At 44.3% G+C, this 19,703-nt stretch overlaps 1 protein-coding gene and 1 long non-coding RNA gene across 9 annotated transcripts in view; one reads left to right on the top strand and one right to left on the bottom strand.

The window, feature by feature from the left end:
- AP1S2 (adaptor related protein complex 1 subunit sigma 2) overlaps nt 1-3,765 on the bottom strand; it is a 32,912-nt gene extending 29,147 nt beyond the window's left edge. For 6 of the 7 annotated variants that reach the window (XM_052774095.1, XM_052774092.1, XM_052774089.1 and 3 more), the window contains exons 1-2: nt 3,630-3,765; nt 2,263-2,441 (exon numbers count right to left, since the gene is read on the bottom strand). In XM_052774095.1, coding sequence (XP_052630055.1) covers nt 2,263-2,441 — 179 coding nt within the window. In that variant the 5' untranslated portion in view covers nt 3,630-3,765. The remainder of the gene's footprint in view (nt 1-2,262; nt 2,442-3,629) is intronic. The other variant, XM_052774093.1, reaches the window with a different exon arrangement.
- A 3,140-nt stretch (nt 3,766-6,905) lies between these two features.
- On the top strand, nt 6,906-10,741 carry LOC128135244 (uncharacterized). 2 transcript variants are annotated; one of them, XR_008233026.1, is made up of 4 exons: nt 6,906-7,018; nt 8,027-8,153; nt 9,094-9,292; nt 9,610-10,741. It is a non-coding gene; the product is annotated as an uncharacterized LOC128135244 (long non-coding RNA). The 2 variants fall into 2 exon arrangements; XR_008233025.1 differs by having other exon boundaries at nt 9,094-10,741.
- The last annotated feature ends 8,962 nt before the right edge of the window (nt 10,742-19,703 follow it).

The following is a 19,703-nucleotide window of genomic DNA, read 5'->3' as shown; positions in this document are numbered from 1 at the left end:
TTGAGTCACAGTATCTAGGTCAATTCTCCCTTACACATTGATAGTAAATACACAAGAACAGCACATCAATTTCAGCAATGCAAGACTCATAATAGCAATATGCACATGCAACACGTACAATAGCACCATGAACCTACTTTTATAGCTTATATTGAAAAACATTTGCACCAGGAGGTTCAGATCCTTCCCAGTAATAGATCAGCCAAGAACAGATCTTAGTAGAGATGCTCAAGAGACTTTTGTCTGTGAGCAACTGGGAGCACCTTTTGCAATTTCACAAACCACACAAAGTTCCTGCAGGTGTTTCTTTCTTAGCCACCCACCTTTCAGAAAGTATAAGACTTTGACTATTACAGTTGTCATCTTGGGATTATCTACTTTTAAGCTATAGCAGATCTGTCTTTTCTAAGAGTCATACTAGTTGGTGCTCATCAACTTTAATTACAGCGCGATAATAGGAAAAAGTCCCACATATGTAAAAGCTGTTAATGTTATCAGATACAGGAATTTAAACTATCACCTCTATACCCAGTCCTTCTGGCGATGTTTTACCCTAACGAAACATGGCAAAAAAGCAAAAGTAAAACAAGATTTGAGATGTTCATTAGCTTGATACAAGCTAATCTTAAGCAAGATTTCATAGGCTAACTGTGCCAGATTGGTTTGCAGACAGTGAAATAAACTACTGCAGTCAGCTGTGCACACCAGCAGTCTAGCAGATGGACTGCAGTCTACATCCAGCCCAAAATGGGCTGGATACATCTCCCAGCAAATTTCTTCATTTTCCTTGACCACAGAACCCACAGCACACTGAGATGCGCGAACACCACAACTTTCAGCAACTCAAACGATCATACCCAAATTTCCACCAGTTCCCTAGACACAGAAGGACATGACAAGTAGCTGTTAACAGCAATAAACAGACAGGGAGGGAAAGCAGCTGCGTGGAATCAACTCACCAGAACAGCAACTGCTGTTCAAAACTGGGCAAGGAAAGGAACAGACTGGCCTACTCATGCCTAATTTTTCTGATCTAGTCCCATAAAAGCCCAGCTGAAAGTGCGCTTGCAGGCATTAACGCTTAAGGGAGCACACAAAGGATTTGAGCAAGCTCATCTACACATATGTACAAGAAGTTCTGTGAGGAAAGCAAGAGGCAGAAGAAAAAACCATGTATGGTTTCTCTAAACACAGCCTTACACATTGTTCCTCCTCCTTCCTCATCCTTGTGTTAAAAGAACTACATGCATTAGATAGACTGGTAACATTCATGTGCATGATGTTACATGCACCAATGAAGATATGAAACCAGGACTTAGAACATCTAAACCTTTTTGATTCCACCCATTTGGTACACTGGAAAAGTTACAGACTCTTCACTTCAGCTCCAGTTCTCTGTCCTACCTACAGAAAAGATACAACAATATTTATTGTAGAGCACAAATTACTTACCATCTCAAAGAGAAAATGCATAAACCTTCTGAAGTTTATAACTAACCAGGGAAAGGAGATAACTCGAGCTTCCATAGCACCAGCTTTAGCTGGAAGAGATGCAGCCTACCAAATCAGGATGAGGATTACTGCTACTTGTGGAGAAAAATATGTTCACACCACTACGCTGTAATACATTCTAAAGATCAGCAGAAAGCTAAAAAATGCTTGCCAAATACTCCCAGAAAAGTTAGGGAACAAATGAGAAATGAAACTATTGCAAAGAAAATTACACAGTACTTCCACTAAAAGAAAGTTAGCCATGATTTTTTCAATTAGGAGAAATGCTTTTTTGTTCATAGCAAAAAAACCCCAAAACACAAACTAGGTATTCTGAAAAATTATTTCCTTGTTTCTACGAGCCTTTAAAAGCAAGTTACATTTTCAGGTGATTTATGAAGTCATTGCCTGAAGTAAATGTTTATAAAATTTAGTTTTTCTTTATCACCTATTAAATCTTACATGCTTCGCATTTATGTACTGCGTGAATCTAAGCAAAGTACCAAGAACCACCACTCCCTATAAAAGTAGGAGGAAACCTCATTTCTTCAGCACATTTCTAAACGCATGAGTGATTTTGCACACATGAATGATTCCTACTTGGTTATCAAATTAGATTCAAGGGAAAAGTCAGTCTTCTCCATAACCAGCAGAGGGAAGGAAAAAAACCAATAACAAAAGAAAAAAAAAAATCAACTTTCATTATTTTCTTCCTACTTATTACGCTGTTTGTGATGTATGGCAATTACGAGGTTAGTGAGACAGAACAACCTTTTGTAGACAATCTTCAGGTCTCTCCATTCCAGGAAGCTGCACATTTTCGGTTTGCGGGCTAATACTGTTTGAACAAGTTCCCTTGTGATTTTCTTCTTTTCTTTGTCAGATAACGGGACATACCACTTCTGGAGTCTCAGTTTCCCCTGGCGACTAAAAAGCAACATAAACTGCATCTGTTGAATTAGAAGAAGAAAAAAAAAAAAGGATTAATCTCGGTCTCTTAATTCTAAAAAGAGACTTCTGTGAGGAAAACCAAACAGAAGATAGCCATCCGAAGCCCTAACTCCATTATGCATTTCTATAGCGGTGGCAGATGTTACACAAGATTTGGAAGTACCAATAATACAAAGGATTCTGCTGAACAAGGTCGGTCAAAGCAAAGATAGTAGAAAGCACATGCAAGTTTCAGAAACGGGTATCAGAACCACCAGGTAGCGAGTGAATACACCCAAATTTCAGACAAACCGTGTCCAGCACTGGCAGGGTTGCATTTGCGTTTACCACAGAAAATGACAAAAACCAGCACAGCAGTCTCCTCAAATACCCAAACTCATTTTCAATTCACCGGATTAGAGCCTTACAGCAGCAGCAATTTACACTTAAGATCTTTCCGAAAAGCCTCCGAATACTTTAAAAGGCATTAAATCTCCCAACGGAGAGTCCTACGGCACAGAAAAGCCTAGTCTTTTCTCACGTTACACAAAAGGAGTAGAGATTAAGTGCTTTCCCTGCGGTCCTATGTTCCAGGTCTCGCTTCCTCCAAAGGAGTGATGTTGCAATTATATTTTAAGAGGAACTTGTCGGCTGTGCTTTCCAGCAGCTGTAACATTAAAGGAAATGGCTTCCCCACCCCCCCCTTTTTTTCGCTCGAAGTTGTATTGGACTGAGGAAGTTTCCCAGGCAATACGACAGACGCGAAATACGACGAGAAAACCCAGCCTAGTCCCGGGTGGCAAGTCCGACCAGCGCCAGCACAGACGAGAGGCGGCGGCTCCGAAGCCCGGCGGTGCCGGGGCGCTCCCTCCCGCCGCCACAGCCCCCCCCAACTCCCGCCGCGGCTCCTCCCCACGCGGGAGCGGTCGCGGGCGGCCCGTGAGGAGAGCGGCGCCGGCTCCCCTCCACCGGGCGAGGGGGCAGCCGCCGCCCGTCCCGGAGGAGCGGGGGGGGGGGGGGGGAAGCGCTGCCGCCGGGGCTGCGCCCAGCTCGCCACGGCTAACGGCCGCCGGCCCGGGGCGGGCTGGCTGAGGAAGGGGTCCCGCAACCCGCGGCGGGGAGGACACCTCCCGAGTCCCCGTCACGACCCACGGCAGGCTCCCGCGTCCCGGCGAGGCGAGACCCCTCTGCGGCGCGGCTGTGCTCACCGTGCCCCGGGGAGAACGGGGAAGAAGAAGAGGAAGAAGAAGAAAAAGAGGAGGCGGCGGCACCGCTACCCGGGCGGCTGCGGCTGCTGCTGCCGCGGCGGCTGCCGAGCGGGACTGAGGGGAGGGGAGATGCCGCCGGCTCGAGCCCGGCGCGCGCGCGCGCGCCTCAACGGCTACCCCCTCCCTTCTCTCTCTCTCCCCTCTGAGCGACGCGCGGTATTGGCCAATAAGAGGGAGGGAAAGGCGTCGAAGGCGGAGCTGGCGGAGGCGGTGGGAGGGGCTGAGGCAGGAGGTGGGGTTAGAGAACCTAACCCGCCTGGCCCGAATGAGGATAGGGCAACAGCCGGGGCGGCAACAGCCAACCGGGAAAGCGGAATGCAGATAGCGGTCCTCCAGCAGCCAATGGGCCGGCGAGGCAGGCGGTTGGGGAAATGACATCAGTCAATCAGGCGCCCGGAGAGCGAGACTCCGCCTTCACCCGCCCCGTTGCCCGAGGCGGGCGGGCGGAGCGCGCCTGCGCCGCGCGGTGTTTCCTTCCAGCACGTGCGCGCCCCGTGGCGGGGGGGGCCGTTGGGCGGGAAGCTCTGGCCGTGAGGGGAGGCGGGCCCGCCGGAAAGTTTTTTTTTTTCCTCAAAGTCACCTTGATTTGCGAGCGTTAATTAAGATTGGCAGGAGGAGCCGCCGTTATCCCTTCAGCGGTGTTGTGTTTTCGCAAGTGCGGTTTTTATTTCATTTTTGTTTCCTACTCCTGTGCAGCTAAAGAGGTTTTCCGTGCCAAAACAGCTCGATCTGGGGGTTGGTTTGTCTGGTTTGGGGTTTTTGCGTCTTTTTTTTTTTTTAGTTCTAATGGAGGTAGGCTGAAAATACATGTTGAAATTTTAGTTGAAAGAAATTTAGAGATGTGCCTCTTCGAGCCAAAGCGGGAGCACCTTATAAAAAAATCTTTTAAGGAGCTAAAGCTCTCTCCATCCTTGGTGCTCATCCCCCCACCAGCATTAAAGGTGGCAATAATCAGAAAAGATTACTTTAACCGGCTGATCCTTTAATGGTGTAACACAGTGATTGACAGGACTAGGGGAAAAGGTTGCGCTCCCCTCCGCAGCTCTCCGTTAGGAGCAGCTCCAAGTGCTTTGGGACGTGTCACGCTTTTATTACTTTTTATTACTGACACTTAAGAAAAGCCTATTCTTCTGGCTACAAAACAGCTGTGGCAGCAGAAACCAGTGCTGGAAATGCTTTTGTGTAAAAATGTGGATGGTCTGAAAGGAAAGCCAATTCTCTGGCGTTTCAAGGAATGGTATAATCAATTGTACTTGAGGAAAACTGCAAATATATTTCCCATTTTGTGGTAGAGTTTATAATTGTAAGAGAAAAATGAGATGAGGACGAGGGGGCATGCGTGAAACCAAACTGAATGGGTAAGGCAACTACAATATTAAGGTCACATAAAAAGTGAGAACTACCGTTCCAGGGGCTTGTTCCTGTCATAGTTAATGTTTGTTTAGCAGCCATCCTCTTCTCGTTTGAACTTGCCTTTCATCAAGCGCAGGAACAGATGTGTATGGATCTGTTATCTCACTTCCCTTGTACCATTGTATTATTTTGTCCTCAGTAGTTGCCACACATTGCAGCTCTGCTTGTTTATTATGAGGCTATTCCATGGTCTAAAATACCCTGTTGTGCAGAAAGCTTTCAGAAATTATCTCTTTCCTAATCTGCGCTTCGCTATTCTTGAATTTAGCATCATGTATCCCATGAGATCTCTGTTATGAGTGCATGCACGCTTCAGGTGCTTCTAGATCTTCTAAATCAGTATTTTTAAGCCAGCAACCAACTTTTATTCCTCTTCATCAGAGCTACTTCCTGTATATTAGCATCATTATGGTAATGGGAGCTCAGAAATGAATTTCTAAAGGAGTCATACCAGACCTGTGTTATGATTTGTCATTTCCCAGCTCAGTGAAATATTTCTGCTTGTGGATCAAACCACACATTCTACAAACGCTTAGTTGATTGAAATCAGCTGAACTACCCAGATGGTTCAAGAAACGTATGTATTTTGGTGGCATAAAGGCAAAGTCTCAGAGCTCCACTGATTCTTTTTTTTTTTTGATCCTGTATCTTTGTTTTAATTTTTTGTCAGATTTCCTGCTCAGTTTCAGTTTATGGTTTCATCCAGTGATATAAGGGCATTGTTCCACTGTTCCTTCTCCCTCCTCTCTGTTACGTGGCCGGATTTCTTCAGACCTTAACTTGGAGTTTCTTAATTAAATCTCCTTCTGGTCAGAATCGCTCTGCTATATGCAGTTTCAGGTGGTATGATAAGGCATGTGAGACCAGTGGTATGTCGGGAACTGTGTCTAGCCAGCTCTAGCTCAGCTGAAGCTTTCTGTCTTCCTCAGCCAGTCCTGCCTCCTCATCACTGTTCCAGTGGGAGGATGCAATTTTCTCAAGCCTGCCCAGATTGCCACTCATATTGTTAAGAAATATTAGTTGATCAGCTTAAATAAGTAAGTTTTAAATAGAATTAATCGCTTAGACTTGTAATGTTGTGTGATTTAGTATGCTGCTCACTTACTTAGCATGAGTAGCTAGATTTGCTGAAGCCTTAAGCTGCAAGCTGTAAACTTTCACCTAGATTTGCTGAACTTGCACTGAACTTGTATCTCTTCAAGCAAGACAGGGCCTTCAGGGCCAGCACAAACCAGAAGATGAGGAGGGTACAACTGTCAACAGCAACTGCAACTCGACAAGGTAACAGCCTGCCTGGTGACAGTGAAGGAATCCAGTACGGAGTCAGAAGGTGTCAGAGGATCTCAGGCCAAAATCACTATTGGACCAAAGGGTGCGTGAAAGGTGCGTGGAGATCGCATGAGGGGCAGATGCATAGTCCGTAAGGGTATAATTGCCTGGGAATTTCTTTGTTCGGGGTCCCTCCCCGGAGGCACCCACCTTGAGCTGATCCTGCTGCTGTACCACTCTATTAAATTATTTTTACAAGATTTGATGCCCGGGATTCTGCTTCAGGAAGCCAAGGGTTCGAACTGCGGAGTGACTAACACCGGACACCCGGACTGAACTGTGCTTCTTTAACACACATGATTATTCTTTAACTCATTTCTCTCAAAACGAGCCTCCTTATTTTAAGCACTTTAAGGTGTGATTCCATGGCAGCTTCAGATGATGTGAATCCCAACTTCTCCCACCCCCTCCTCCCATTCCCTGCTCTGTGTTCCCATCTCTTTTCCTGTGCTGGCACTTCGCTGCGTCTCACACGGGGCATTGCCAACGAGGCTGGTTTTGGCTGTACAGGTGAGGATACAATAAACAACTAAGAGGGACAGTTTCAGGATCAAGTACTGCCATCGGGAGAGCAGTGACAAGTAGAGGTAGTGCTCTCTTTTCTGTTTGTGCTGTTTCTTTCAGGAACTTCTGAAGACCTTCTGTTTGCATTTTGTTTCAGTGCTGCAATTTGTACTAATTACCCCTCTTTATACCGACTCCATCGTTTGTTCCTGTAAGAAATTATCCTGTCACCCATTAAACTAGCAATATACTGAACTAGTAATTATCAAATTGATAAAGATACATATGATGCTTAAAACCATAGTATAATAGCCTTTGAGTATTCCACAAACCCATGACAATGCAACTGTCATGCAGTCTAATTTTAGACATGACACAGTGAGCCTTCTGTTCATTAGCCTTTGTTTATTGTCTTATAACCAGCTTTAACAAGGTGGATTTTAAAGAATGAGCTCAGTATTTTCGTTTCTACGCCATGAATGATAACCCCCTTGTTTATTATGGATGGATTTTTTAACTGCTAGAGTTGTAAAATCCTTGGTATTCCATTTTAGATGTAAGGCAAGTCTTCAGGGGATATATCCATTGACCATAAGACATTTGGGGTCCCCAGCCAAGAGTTTGCTCTCTAGGTTATTTCCAGCATGACTTGAGACACAGAAGAGAACTGCCTGGAGCTGGGGAGAGAGGCAGGGTGGGAAGAAGGAAGCTTATATCAAATAAGATTAAATTTGCTTGGGTTCGCTTGGTATGGTTTATGTCAATTATTGAGGATTTTTTTTTGTTTGATTGGTTGCTTGGGGTTTTTTGTTTGTTTGGTTTTTTAATTAATTAGAATATGGTAAGTTTGTCTGGAATATTGGGTCTTGTACCAAAATTAATAAGGCCAACATCCTGGCATTTGGCACTTCATGCATGGTGTTAGTGCCAAATCTGAAGCCCCTAAAAGAATTTTGTTGTGTTTTCATTGTTAGCCAAAATGATGGGTAAACCAAGAGGCCTTTATAACATGAATTATTTATTAATTCCAATGGAAAGTTTGTTTACTATATTTTAACAGCTTGCCTTTTTTTTTTTTCCCCCCTCTTCAGGAAAGCAACCCAGTCTTTAGTAAAGAAAGGCTTTGTTCCTGCATCCCTTTCAACCATCTCACTACTCGAAAGAGGAGGGCAACACGCATTAAAAGTGTATACTGTATCTTTGCAGGTCTCCATTGAAGTAGGTGGTGGATGTAAGATTAAGACTCATTTTATTGTTAATTTATCTTCTTGATGCTCAATATCAGACTCCATTTTCATTGACTGAATAACTGTGGAGTCATTATGAAGGCAATAAGAACTGAGTTACTAGCCTTGGAAGTGATTACTGCTAGATTTTTGCCTCTTGAGCGCCTCCAAACAGGATGTTGTGTTATTATATGCAATTCTCTTCCCTGATATACTGTCTGAGCGTTGGCCAAACTATCAGTGTACCACTATGATTCATGCAGAACACTTAATCTCAGTGGAGCCAAAGTAAGTATACATGAGACCGTAAATGACAGTTTTCATTGTTATGCTCCTTTTTTTAAGTGGAGCTCTCTCTCTTGATGTAATACTATTTAGTGTAATCTAGTAGCCTGATTGCTAGATGCTAGTAAATCATTAGATCATGCCTGGAATCCTTACCTGCCGCACTTTCTCCGCTGCGACAATCTAGGGAAAACGACGCATCGCCAGGGACTCACCCTGGGGAGAAAACGGACCAACACAGATACTGTGGATCAAACGGTTTCTCCGTTTATTAACTGCGCAACACTCGGTTATATATGTTTCTAATATCTACTCACACATAAGCCATTTGTTGATTGGTTAACATGTGCCGTTCACGCGCTTAAACAATAGTCTAATTGGATAAAGTCTTCTGATCACGCGAATAGTTCCTCCACCTGCATGCTGTCTTGCACCCTGTCTTCGGTCACGTTGCCCTCCTGTTATCAGTCACGTACGCCCGACCTTGTTCTACTTTTGTGCTTACTTCAACAAACTTATAACAAAGAACAGTAGTGTCTTGTGCTAGCAAACAGAGAATAACAGTTGTGCCTTACGCAGTTTCCCTCGTTCTCCCACAAGTTCTCCCACAATTCTCCCACACTTACCCGCCTGTCATTTCTCTGTAGGTGTTACAGGTTTGCCTGCGAGAGACTTCTGGACATTATAGTTCTTTTAAATACGATTGGTTTCTAAATGTCATGTGTGGCTCTCCCTCAGGAACATGGATGTTAGGCCACACGTGTGATAGGCACAGCTACAAAATGAGCATCATGGATGTTCATCCTTGAAGTTGAATTTTCAGAGCTGAAGGAGTAGTTTGAAACCGTAAGTGTGGTTTTCCAGCCTGGTTCTGAGAATTACAGAGCCTAAACCATGGCTTACACGTCATTTGCTTTGGAAAATAAAAACCTGCTTTTGAAAGTATCTGAATATGCACAAATGAGGTAAGGAAATGTGGTAGTTGCCAGTCAGTGAGGGCTTCCTCTTATTTACCATGTTTATTAGCTTGAGCCTGGTGCAAGGCACAGCAGCTGTTTGAATAAGACATGCACAAGCCAGCTGGTAGCATTGTGTATGTTGGGCTAGTGAGCAGCAGATTTCTCTTTTTTTTACTTAGGTGATGTTCTTCTTTCATTTTTCAGTGTTTATATTGGAGTAAGGCTTCGAGGCCCCAGAATTGAAGAAATGAACTGCTGTGCAGACACCTATGAAGAAATTTTCACAACTCCTAATGCTCCTTCCTGTTCCACTGCTACAAACTGTGCCACAGCACAGCAAAGAATTGAATGGTTTCTGAAGCAAGTGTGTGAGGAAACCTGGCTTTTCAGCCTCACAGGGTAGTTGTTGGGAGGAAGGGAGAGAGAGGGAAAGAAAGAGAGGAGACTGGGATTTCTGAGACTGCATCAGTACTTTACTTTAAGGAGTTGTTGAATAAAGCATCTTACATATATCTTGCTCATCCTCTGGCACTCCTAAGAAAGCAGCAGCTGCCACGGCAGTTTGTGAAGTGGCTGATGCTGCAGGTTAAGCAGTACATACTTACTGGATCCTTCCCCTCAGATGAAGTAGTACTTGGACAGGCTTGTGCCGAGCTGCTCCATTTTGCCCAGGATGAGGAATTTTTTTTAATACACCAGAGCACAACTCTGGATAGGACGCCTGTGAAGTCAGGCACATTCAGAGTAAGACAGTGCGTAGGCTTTCTGGAAACACAGTTTGATCACCCTAAATCCACTAAAGTCCTCATTTAGGCATACATGTCCTTTTCTGTCCTTGCTATGAAACAAGTCCAACTGATGATCCTGTAAAGCCTCTTATCCAGCTGCATGTGGAGCCTGGTCTAACATAGCCCAGAAGGTATGGCCTTTTGCACCAAGGAGATAATCCAGTTTCCAACTTCTGACTTTCCCAGATTGGCACATTGCTTTGTGCAACCGGGACAGAAGATACAGATTTGCATAGCATGGGTCCAAATTTTCTGGAGATAGAAACTTCGCATGGAAACTTGGAAACTGATTGGAATATGAAATGGTAGCCCAAAACTAAAATGTTCCATGTTATAATCAGACTCCTAAATCTCCCAAGCTTCCACACTGATCCTATAGTATTACACTAAGCTTTCATTTCACATCCTTCTGGAAAACTCAGTATAACTTCCTCTGTCATTTTAAAGAAAATATATTACAAGATCTGCCTAGTTCTTGCCACTACCATAAAGGGACGATGCAGGCTGTAACGCCTTCATTTATTGCCATTTTCTTTTTGGCTGAAGGGTTTAAAGAGGATGAAACTGGGGCAGCCAAAGGCCTGTAAACTGTTTACTCCCTAATTTTAAAGGCTCAAAAAGAATTTAAATGATGCCTAGATTTTGTGCTGGCTGTGTCCACATGTGTGAGAAAATTTCATCTGTGTGGATCCCATTCAAGCCATCTAGACCACCTCTGTTGCCATTACTTTGTAAAGCCTATCTTTGCAGTGCCACCCTCGTCCAACCTTAAAGCTGCCAAACAGCAATTACAGCAAACATGTTTGTCAGGGGGATGTGTGCATCAGTTGAAAGAGTGTGTACCTGGGATCTCTCGGTTTTGAAGGATTTTGAAGAACTAAAGAGCACAGGAAATGAAGCTGATGAAGCTCACCATGAGATCTTATGGAAGGCAAATGTGATCTTATAAACAAAATCTCTATAGTTGACTGTGTCCCTTTACACTTCCACATACTACGAAGCACCAAAATTTGTGTGTTCAGCTGTTCTGGCTGAGATCACATGTGTGATCATACAGAGGATAAGGATGCTGTCTGTTAAGTCCTCGTTGTGCCTCTGGGTTTCTTGATTGGCAAGTGAACTGATTTGGGACTTGCTTTTTATGCTCTGTAAGAGGGGATGGTGTTTGGGATTGTTACGGGTTTGTGGCACACGTTTTTTTGGCAGCAGGGTAGGGTCCGCAGGGCCGGCTCCTGCTGGAAGCTGCTGGAAGCTCCCCCGGCTCGGAGCCGGACCCGCCGCTGGCCCAGGCCGAGCCCGTCAGTGACAGTGGAAACACCTGTGGGAGAGCAGATTTGAGAGGGGAAACCTGCAGGGAGTGGGGGATTGGGATGGCAGAGGAACCCCTCTGTGGGTACTGAGGTCAGGGAGGAAGGAGAGGATGCCCCTGCAGCCTGTGAGGCGGCAGGCTGTCCCTCCCCCAGCCCATGGAGGGGAGTGGAGGCCCCCCAAGATGGCCGGGACTCTGTGGGGAAGCCTGCGCTGGAGCAGGCTGTGCCTGAAGGACTGCAGCCCGCGGGAAGGACCCACGCTGGAGCAGTTGGTGGAGGACCGTCTCCCGCGGGAGACACCCCACGGCGGAGCAGGAGCGAGTGCGGAGGAGTCCTCCTCCCCCTGAGGAGGAAGGAGCGGCAGAGACCAGGTATGGCGGACTGACCCCATCCCCTGTTCCCCGTTGAGGCGGGAAGGAGGGAGGGCTGGGGGGAAGGTGTTCTAAGGTTTGGTCTTACTTCCTAATATACTTGTTTTGATTTGATTGGTAGCAAATGAAATTGATTTTGTTTCTTCCCCCAGTTGAGCCTGTCTTTTGCCCGTGCCCATAAGTGGGGAGTGATCCCTCCCTGTCCTTGTCTTGACCGATGAGCTTTTTTTTATATTTTCTCCTCATCCCGCCAGGGCTGGGGGGCGAGGAGTGAACAAGCGGCTTCATGGTGCTTTGTTACTGGCTGGGCTGAAACCACAACAGGGATACTTTGCCTCACTATTTTGCTTCACTCTTCACAAATTCATGAATGTCTTGTTGTCTTTGGGTATTTTACGGCTCTGGACTTGTTCTTCATCTTGTTTGATACCTTAGCTTTAGATCGCTTTGTTCCTTCTCTTCATTCACATATCTTTCTTTTTAATGTGTGTTCTGCTTCTTCTGGTACTTTCACACACACATACACATGCTTCCACTCACACTCCATTAAGTCCGATGTTAATATTTCTTACAAATCACTGCAAGCTCCTCCTTCTTCCCTGAACGCTTTGTTCCTCAAGTGCAACTCTCGCTCTTTATTTCCATCTGTATGGTAGAGTATCAAATACAGGTGGAAGCCTGTCCCAGTAAGAAGGCCCCATTTACTCTCTGACTTTAGGATTCTGCCCTATTCCAATGTGTCATTAGTGGAACAAAGCCAAAAGGACATTCAATTATTTGCTCAAGTCTGAAAGGCCAGTGTTTCAAAACTGCAGAGTGTGCCACTAACAAGGATGAATCCTTTGGCAATGTATCCTTTCTACTGAAAATACTTGCCGTGTGGAACCTAAGACCCTTATTACAAATTCATGAATGATTTTAATCCATCCTGGCAGCTCTCATAAGCATTGCAGTCATCTGGAAGCAAAAAAGATCATTGGTTTGTGCAAAATAATACAGCTATGCTCATATTTGATCTAGCTCTCTAGTGGGAAAGGAATACTTAAACTTTTTAAAAAAAAATTAATCGAGAGACGTTTCTGCTATATTACATCTCACCAATCTATTTAGAAGTCATATTCAATAAGAGATAATAACTCAACACAGAGCATCAACAAAAGAAAAAAAGATGTCTAAAATGTGCACAGCACTTGATGTGTTGGAAGAGTTGTAAAATCATGTTGTAAAACTTAACTACCAGTTGTCAGAAACTAACACTCTAATAGGAGAATCTGGCTATCGAGAAGTCCTTTCATTTCTTCATAATATTTTAAACTTTTTCACCAAAACATGAGTTTCTCTTTGAGCACTCTTAACTTAGGCACCATTTGTTGCAGAGACAAAGCTGTCAGAAAGGAAATCAGATCTGAGAGCGAGCAGCTTTTATTTCCCTGGGGCATTATGGTGTAAAATGATAGCAACAGTCAACAAGTAACATTTATTGTGGTAGATGCTTGAAGAAGTACCCAATAGCTGATTTCTAGTACAATTTTCATAATATTATTTTTCCAAGTAAGCAACTGTTGTGGAAACAAAAGAGACACTGTGTGATCACAAGTCAGACAGGAATCATGCACTGGAGAGGATGCATTGAAATGAGTAGTGTTCCAGAGCTGTGGTGTATAAAACAGCTGACCCTGATGTCAGGCCAAAACTAAAGATTAAAACTTTCAAAATTCCATCTCTTATTTCTGTAAGAGCCAAACACAGCTGAGCTTTGGGTAGGGCTCCTAAATGCTATGAAATCTCTTTATTCTGTAGGTAGAACAGGCTTGTCCCACTTGCTCAGATTTGCAAAAGGAAGTTGGGCAAAGAAAGGTTATAATTTATCTCTCTTCCCAGTCTGCCATGAAGAAATTAGTTTTACAGCTTGCATTGCCACTGATAAATAATATCAATAAAAAATAATAATAATCAGAATTAGGCATCCCTCCTCTCTATTCAGTCACGAGTAATTTGCATTGAGGGGTACCAAAGAACAGTGTAGTGAAATCGCCCTCAGGCAGCTAAACAGGCTGAAGAAATTAAGTCTGTGTATAAACTACATGTATATTAAAAAAAAAAAAACCCAAACCAAAAAAAACCCAAACCAAACCCTGGGACCCATGCCTGAAACAGAGCAACAAGCTGGGGAATATTTAGGTTGGTTTATATTTATTTACAAATGTTGGTAGCAGATGGTTACCAACATTCCATCAGTATGGCTGTTTAAGCAACTTAAAAGCTGTAACAAACAGCACAATTTATGTAGCAGCTCGCCTTCTTTAGCCCACTCTTACTTGCGTTACCCAGAACAACTCCCATTACAATTCATCACACAGCTAAGTAGCTAAAAAAGGAAATAGATGGCAAATGCAAAACCAGGAAAGCAGCATGGTTGTCCAAAACTAGAGATCAGTGGTTTCTCCATCATGAATGCCTGCTCTGAGTGATAGTTCCATGCACAAATTATTGTTTTCAGAAGGTTTCTTCTTCTCCGAAGTACAGTGTACCTTGGTTATTAAAGCTTGTAGAAGCTATAGATGTAGACGCTGCCTTAGCTGCTAGATAGGCATAATTTATCTCACTGCTCTCTTTTTAAGAGAGCATATATTTAGCAGACAAACTAAACTAGTCTGCTTTTTTCCCACATTACCCTTTTATTTTCATGCAACACCCAAGCTGGGTGAGATGTGGTGATGACTGACAGATGAAGGTGGCTAGTCAAATGGATGCCTATGATACCGATTGGCTAAAAAATAATATGTAAAGAAAATAAATACATACAAATGGAGGTCTGAGCTGAATTTCCCAAAAAGAAGGCCTCACACCTAAGAATATTGCATCTAGAGTTGTCATACAGGATATACCTTTTTATTTATACCTCCCGCTGAAACAGTTTAATTCCGGTGGGGTCCTTGTTCTTGGATACCCAATTCACTCACAAATTCATGAAGAAAGATTATGTATTCATAGGCAGCTGGACAGAACTACTTGTGATGCCAAAGTGGAGGTAGAAGAAAACAATTCTATTGCCATAAAAGGGATGGGCAATATAATGAGCAAGCAGTGATTTAAAAATGGAAACATGAATGCTTGCTTTGTAAATATTTACCATGAAGCTGACTTTCCTGTTCAAGCAAGTGGTAAGGAACAGGGTGGTCACTTGTTCAGGAGAATGTCACTGTAGATGGCCTGGAGAGGAGGGTACCACCATCATTTCTCTGAGTTGGCCTCACAGCCTGCCTGGCACCAGAAACCTCCATTCAGCAAGAGCTCAAAGCGTACGTGTGTGCGCGCGCGTTTCTGTCTGAGAAAGGATTACTGACTGTACACCTGCAAATTGAAAGAGGTACTGACTACACTAATTTGATCCTTCCTGGGAAAATTCTATGTACAGTGGTGATGCAACATCATAAAAACCAGGTGCAGTCTGAACCGGAAATGGGTGTGGTTTAAGCTGATTTAATTGATTACATTAAAAATATTAAGAGGCTGAGGAAAAAAAATGTTTTTGCTTTATATGTAGTACATGCTCAAAACAACTTGTGTGAGAGCAAGTATCTCCTTAATTAGGAGACGTGTGCTTTTAAAAGATTCTTTCTGCGTGACTTGATGCGTTCCACAGCAAGTTTCGTTTAAGACTGGGATGTGCATGTTTAGATCCGATGCATGCAGGGTATATGCCCACCGTACGTTTTGCTGAGGTCCCCTCTCAGCCGTGAGCAGCTCTGAGCTTGGCCGCGAGCCCAGTGGGTGAGCCTTTCCATGCACAGCGTGGCTGATGCTCCCGTCGCCTCGTGGTTTCTGTACCCGCTTGGGTGTAGGGGAGCACGGAGCCCGTGGCTCTGTCTGCAGGGACCTGCCTTGTGCCGCCCGCCGGAGCCCTGGCATGGCAGGGCTGAGGGACGGGGATGCAGGGCTGCCCGTGCTCCGGCGTGCCTGCACCCTCGCTGCAGATCCACCCGGTCCTAGAAACAGACGGGTGCTAAGTCGGTTTTGGGCCTTAAAGCAGCGCCAGGCTGAAATCACCAGACTGAGGAGTGGATGATGGATGGGTGCGGGCTGAGAACTGGCTGAGCGCCCTGGATAACTCCGGTTTAGACATCACCACACTGGAGGAGACTTTGGCAGCATCTGCACTTACCTTCCACTGAGCGCTGAATCATCCTGCTCGGCTGGGCTAAGCAGTACCTGGCCAGGGGAGGATGCCGCTGTGCCAAGGGGCCGTGCCTGGCTGGGGCTCGGAGCAAGCTCGGGGTGCTCCTGGTTCCTGGGCGCACGCACCGCCGTCCTCCCACCCGCGCAGGGCAGGCGCCGACGGAGCCAGACGGAGCCAGACGTGCGGGGTCTGTCTCTGAGAAAAAGGCAGATCTGCCAGACACCAGGCAGGCAGATTTATGTGGCTGCTCTCCTCTCCCTGCGCTGCAGAGTGGAGCCCGTGCCTCGCCATCTCTCGGGAAGCAGAAGCTGTGGGCCTTGCCGGCGGTGTATGCAACCGGTGCCGTTAGACTTGTCTTAGAAGTTGCTGGTAATGACGTATTTAGGTTACGGCAGATGACATTTTCATTAGTGGTGCTGTTTCTGGAGAGGAGCGCTGAGTAGTGATCATTATTATTGCTTTAACAGATTGTATCTGTGCACAGCTGCCACCTGCCACTCTCAATACTGCGCTGGAGAGACAGCCCTGGTTTTAAGTCCTAGTGGGTGACCTTATTATCAGTTCCGTGTTTTCAAAGCCCACAGAAGCCTGGCCCCAAATTATGCAATTTAGAAATAAATACACTGGAGGGCTCCTTTTTGTTGCTGTTTGGCTTCTGGGTCTTTAGTATCCATACAGGTAATTTTTCTTTTTTCTGTCAGGCTAAGATTTTAGGTGTGGGAAGGAGGGAAGGAAGGGGGAAGAGGGGAGGGAAGGACAGAAGAAAGGAAGGGAAGAAGGGGGAGAAGGGAAGGGAAAAAGGGAAGAATAGCAAGCAAGAAGAAGAAAAATAATTTCTGCAGAACACCACCAGGAACTATGCCTTTAAGAAAAGAAACAGGTAAAATAACTTTCACATAAAACCAGAGACAATAGCTCTGTCAAGACTTGGCTCGCTGAACAAGAGTGAAAGGCAAAGTAAATGAATATATTTTATCGAGCAATAGCTTGTCAGCTTAAAATTATCCATGCCAGCACAGACATTAACAGGGTTGTAAAGCCACCCCATTCCCTTCTCATCAATTCCCCAGCTTGAATTAGTCAACTTGAGATTTCTTGTCCCCTTAGTACTTGTGATTCTTGGGACTCTAACCCACAGCAGTCCAGGTAATGGATTACCTTGGTGCTGAATTTTATTTCCTGAAGTAAGAGGGCTGGGATTTCAGGCTTTTACACTTGAGTGCTACCTTTACTTTCTGGGCTATTGAATATGCAGGTGCAGAAGGACAGGGTAATTCGGGATCTGTGGTTTCTCTAGCTGGCTGAGGGTCACAGAGGTGATAATTCAGAAGAGGAGTTGAGACAGTGGGGGATCCAGGAATAATTGTTTGGATGATGCTATAAAAGTACAATGTGATTTGGGGGGAAACGCAGTGCTCTGAGCTTTGTCTGGAGGACCAACTCCCTAAGGCCTGTCCAGGCAGTCACCTGAGTCAGCGTGAAATATGGCATGGATTGTTTGGAAGGTGTAAATTTGGATCCTTGTGCTGTGTAAATCCCTACATCCACCCATTTAATAGACAGATACAAGTTTACACCACTGGCAAGTTTGGCAATGACTTTAATTTATAATCCAAATCCTTCATCACAAATCTGGAGAAAATGACTCCAAAACGTGATCCTTGACACTGGGAACAGTGTCGTTTAAATGCAAACTGTGGATTGGCCGCGGTCAAAGGTTTCTGCTATTCATTGCTTCCATTTTAAGTGTGTGTAGAAAGAATGGATTTTGTAGTTGAAAGCCTGGTAACGCTGTTATCCTTGTTCAATTTTTTAGCACCATCTGTTCTTCCCAAGTAGAAATTCCTGACAAATCATGTGAGCAAAAACTTACTTTATTTCTCCATGCAGCAGATGAACCATTAGAATTATGGAAATCTGGTTGGGCAAAGAAATATGTTTATAAAATGATTGGTTTAAGTCTTTGTTTTCTGAGAAAATGACTTTTTAATGTACTGACAGCTGTCTCCCTCTGGCATGTTTTCAGTTTAACAGTTTATGTTGGAGCCAGATCATTTGTTTCATAACTGGCTGTAGCATAACAAACAGCACTTTTAAATCTCCAATCAGCCCACGTATCACATAAATATTATCTGTCCCAATTGGGATGCTTTTTGAATCACTGTGTTCTCTTAATCGTGCCTGAAAAATACGTAAATAATATGACCACTTGATAATCCTCTTTTAAGTCACATAGATAAAAAAGTGAGTTGACTGAAACATTTGGATATTTTTATTAGGTCATTTTAATTTAGAGTCAAGGAAGCTACCCAGCACATTAATGTATATTTATGTATTTGCTAAAGTAGTTCTATAGTGCTTCTTTGAATCCTATCTAGAAAACAAATATTATTTTCTGATCCCTAGAGCTTCCAAAGCCCAGTGCACTGGGCACTGTGCAAATACAGTCTGGAGGCCTACAGGCTAAATCAGGGGTTCATTTAAATGTCTTCATACCTCGCTTTCAGATAGGAGAGCCCTGGGCTTCATGGTCCAGTCCCTCCATCTGTATCCAGTGGTGTCCAGCTGGACCCAGGCTGGTTTTGTGTGGGTGAGTGCGGAAGTCTGCACACAATTTGTTGTCAGCACTCCCATCCCTTGAGCATCATACAGGACATCCTCAGCACCACTTTGGAGCAGTGCCTGCACCTTGGGTTGAAAACTGCAGTCTGAACACAGAAATCAAGTCGTGGTAGGGGCAGCTGGAAGCGAAACAGAGGGAAGTTCTCTTCATTTCCATCTAAAGTGGTCTTTTGACATCATTTTATCACCTTAATGGTATGTTGTGGACGTGACATAGAAATGGCAACATCGGACTATTATTTCTATTATTGGCAGTGTGGTGCTACCTTTCCCTGTTTCGTAGGGAAAAGAGGAGATTATAGGCCAATTGATCTGTAGCGTATTCTGTGTACCATGATGCCACCAATACTCGTTTGATAAGGATTCCTTAACATTGTGTTGAAGAGATGTTGGTGATTTTACTGATTGATTAGATCCACTCATTGTGGAACCAGAGCAATGCTCAAGCATCTCCTCGAGGCTTAAATATGTTCTTTGTTCCTGAACAATGGCATTTGTACCCTCTCCTAAATCCCATTCGTCAAATAAATTTTGCAACCAAAGTGGCAAGGATCTACTGTAAGTAGAAAATTTTCTTGCTAACCAAACAGTGAAAGTTACCAGTCTCTAGCGTATTTCTGAGGCGCATCTGCATCTGTGATCTGTCCCTGGGCTATATACATTCTGAACTGAAACATTTATTTTGTGTCACAATAATGTGCTTATGGACTGTGTAAAAACAGAACAAATATTAAAACCTTTGCAAGCCTTATACCACAAATGAATAGATGCATAAGGAAGGAAAAATAAAAGCTCTCTGTAGAAATAAGCATCTGGATAAAACATCTGTAAGGGAAAATGTGTCTGGCGGATGGCTTTTTAGATGAAAACCAGAAGCCCCATTAAATAAGTATTTGTTGGCAGGCTGTTGGAGGTTGCAGCCATGGGTAGGAAGGGTGGTCTTCTGACCTGTGCCTCCAAGATTTTTCACTATAATCTGTGACAGTACTACTGTGACACCAATATGAAACGTGGAGCTACAGAGGCA

The sequence above is a fragment of the Harpia harpyja genome, chromosome 22 (genome assembly GCF_026419915.1).
Source record: "Harpia harpyja isolate bHarHar1 chromosome 22, bHarHar1 primary haplotype, whole genome shotgun sequence".
Classification (NCBI taxonomy): domain Eukaryota; kingdom Metazoa; phylum Chordata; class Aves; order Accipitriformes; family Accipitridae; genus Harpia; species Harpia harpyja.
Note: the sequence above shows the minus strand (reverse complement) of the source record. Positions and strands in the feature narration are given on the sequence as shown.